Below are 1,936 nucleotides of genomic sequence, written 5' to 3'. Positions count from 1 at the left end.
GTTAGCACACAAATTTTGATCGCACAGAGAATCCCAGTTGATGTTTGGCAAGTTAAAATCGCCGCAAACGATAACATGGCTATAGCGCTTTGTATGTTCATTTAAAAAGTCGTGCAAGTTGTCCAGTACAGAAGTATCAGCATTCGGTGGTCGATAAATAACACCTATTAAAAGTCTAAGCTGAAGAAGACTGAGAACAACCCAAACCATTTTAGTGTTGGTGTGATGCGGTATCAGCGTATAGTCAATGCCTTTCTTTATCAGAATAGCGACACCGCCCCCTCTTGAAGTGCGGTCGCGACGAACGATTTCGTATTGATCGGATGTGATAACTGCATCATTCGGAATTGCATCATGAAGCCATGTTTCTGTCAGAACAGCAGCGTCACGATCGTGTGTGAAGAAGAGGCTTTCAAGTTCGTCGAATTTATTCACTATGCTTCTAGCATTAATATTAAGCACGGAAAAGGAATTCAAGGATGGCTGTGTTCTTAGTGCTCCTGAGCTCTGTGTGTTACTTTGTGCGGACACGAGTTTGGAAACAGACCATCACTTTCGAGCGCAGGGAACTCTTTCATTGCGGGCGTCGTCCCATCGATTAAGTTTGCCGTTTATTTTAATTTTGTCAAACTTGAGCATGACCTTCTCTTCTTTCAGCCTTTGCTCTTTCGCACTTTCCCAAAGCTTCTTTCGTATTGACTGAACGCGAGGGGAGAAGTCCTCGGATATACTATAGCCTGAGTTTTTCAGATTTCTACAGCTTTTGAGAATTCTCTCTTTGACCCTCCCGTCAACTAGCTTAAAGATAACTGGTCTGCATTTGTCCTCTGCTGGCTTCCCTATTCTGTGGATACGCTCAATAGGCACATCCGAAATATTCAACCGGTCCAGAAGAACATCCTTGCAGACCGTGTTCTCAAGGTCTTGGGGCGTTTCGTCCTCGGTTTCCTTAACGCCAAACACAATTAGGTTGTTCCGCCTGCTTCTATTCTCTAGGTCGTCTACTTTCATAAGTAGACTGTCGACAGTTTTTTCCAGTGATTCGACTTTAGAGGTGTAGTCAGTAACCGTTGAGGAAATATCGTCTAGCTTTTTTTCGATAGCAAAAAGTCTCGTGTTAGTAGAGCTTGTATTTTGTTTCAGCTGTTTAAGATCTTGCATTATTATTTGCAGCATTTCCTGTGTCGAAGGACCTGGGTTTGGTTCAACGTCACCACACATAGCAAGCACGTCAACAAAACAATGATACATTGCTGTAAGGAGCGTAACTAACGGCCGTGGGCACGGCAGAAGCAGTAGGCACACATTGTCACTGCGGTAAGAGTAAACAGGCTGTTTGTCTCTTACCTGGACAAAAAACAGGAACGGATTTGTTAGCCGCATGGTTCCAACGCCTCCGCCGTGCCTACTGGTCGCGAACCGGGCAGAAGCTTCTCTTTTATGTGCTGTGACTGGTGACGTAGTCGATGGTGGCGTGCGATGCGCATGCAGTAGTGGTGTCCAGTTGCGCAGTCCTATCAGTTTGGTCTTCGCGATGCATTCCGATGAAGAAATCACGCGGGAAACACGATGGTCGGTCCAATTTCCAGTGCTGTCGTGGTATGCCCCCTGTGATGCGGGTTCCACGTTCACGAAAAACACGGCCTGGACAAAAAACAGGAACGGATTTGTTAGCCGCATGGTTCCAACGCCTCCGCCGTGCCCACTACCCCTTATCCCGAGGTTTCCTGGACCTTCTCGGGTCTTTCCCTCTGTCTGCTTCGGGGAATAGATGGATTGCGAGGTACGCTGTCACACGAGTAGTCCCACCAGCTGTGCCACTGACGTAGCTGGGTTTCTTCTCCATGATGTCATCCGCCACCATGGTGCTCCATGGTAGCTGCTTATTTACCGTGGCCGCTGCTTTCTTGCTCGAGTATTCGATGAAGTCCTCTAC

The 1,936-nt window shown here is 47.1% G+C and overlaps 1 protein-coding gene across 1 annotated transcript; it reads right to left on the bottom strand.

Moving 5' to 3' along the window:
* Positions 1–549: 549 nt before the first annotated feature.
* LOC146182704 (uncharacterized) lies at positions 550–1,396 on the bottom strand. The gene has a single exon (XM_084609587.1). The coding sequence runs from the start codon at positions 1,381–1,383 to the stop codon at positions 550–552; it is 834 nt and encodes a 277-aa protein (XP_084465713.1). The 5' UTR covers positions 1,384–1,396.
* Between the last annotated feature and the right edge of the window lie 540 nt (positions 1,397–1,936).

The sequence above is a fragment of the Amblyomma maculatum genome, chromosome 7 (genome assembly GCF_055883805.1).
Source record: "Amblyomma maculatum isolate TAMU_Amacu chromosome 7, ASM5588380v1, whole genome shotgun sequence".
NCBI lineage: Eukaryota > Metazoa > Arthropoda > Arachnida > Ixodida > Ixodidae > Amblyomma > Amblyomma maculatum.
Note: the sequence above shows the minus strand (reverse complement) of the source record. Positions and strands in the feature narration are given on the sequence as shown.

Excerpts from the sequence above, each read along its gene's own strand:
- LOC146182704 (XM_084609587.1), bottom strand. The coding sequence starts at position 1,383 with ATGCGGCTAACAAATCCGTTCCTGTTTTTTGTCCAGGTAAGAGACAAA.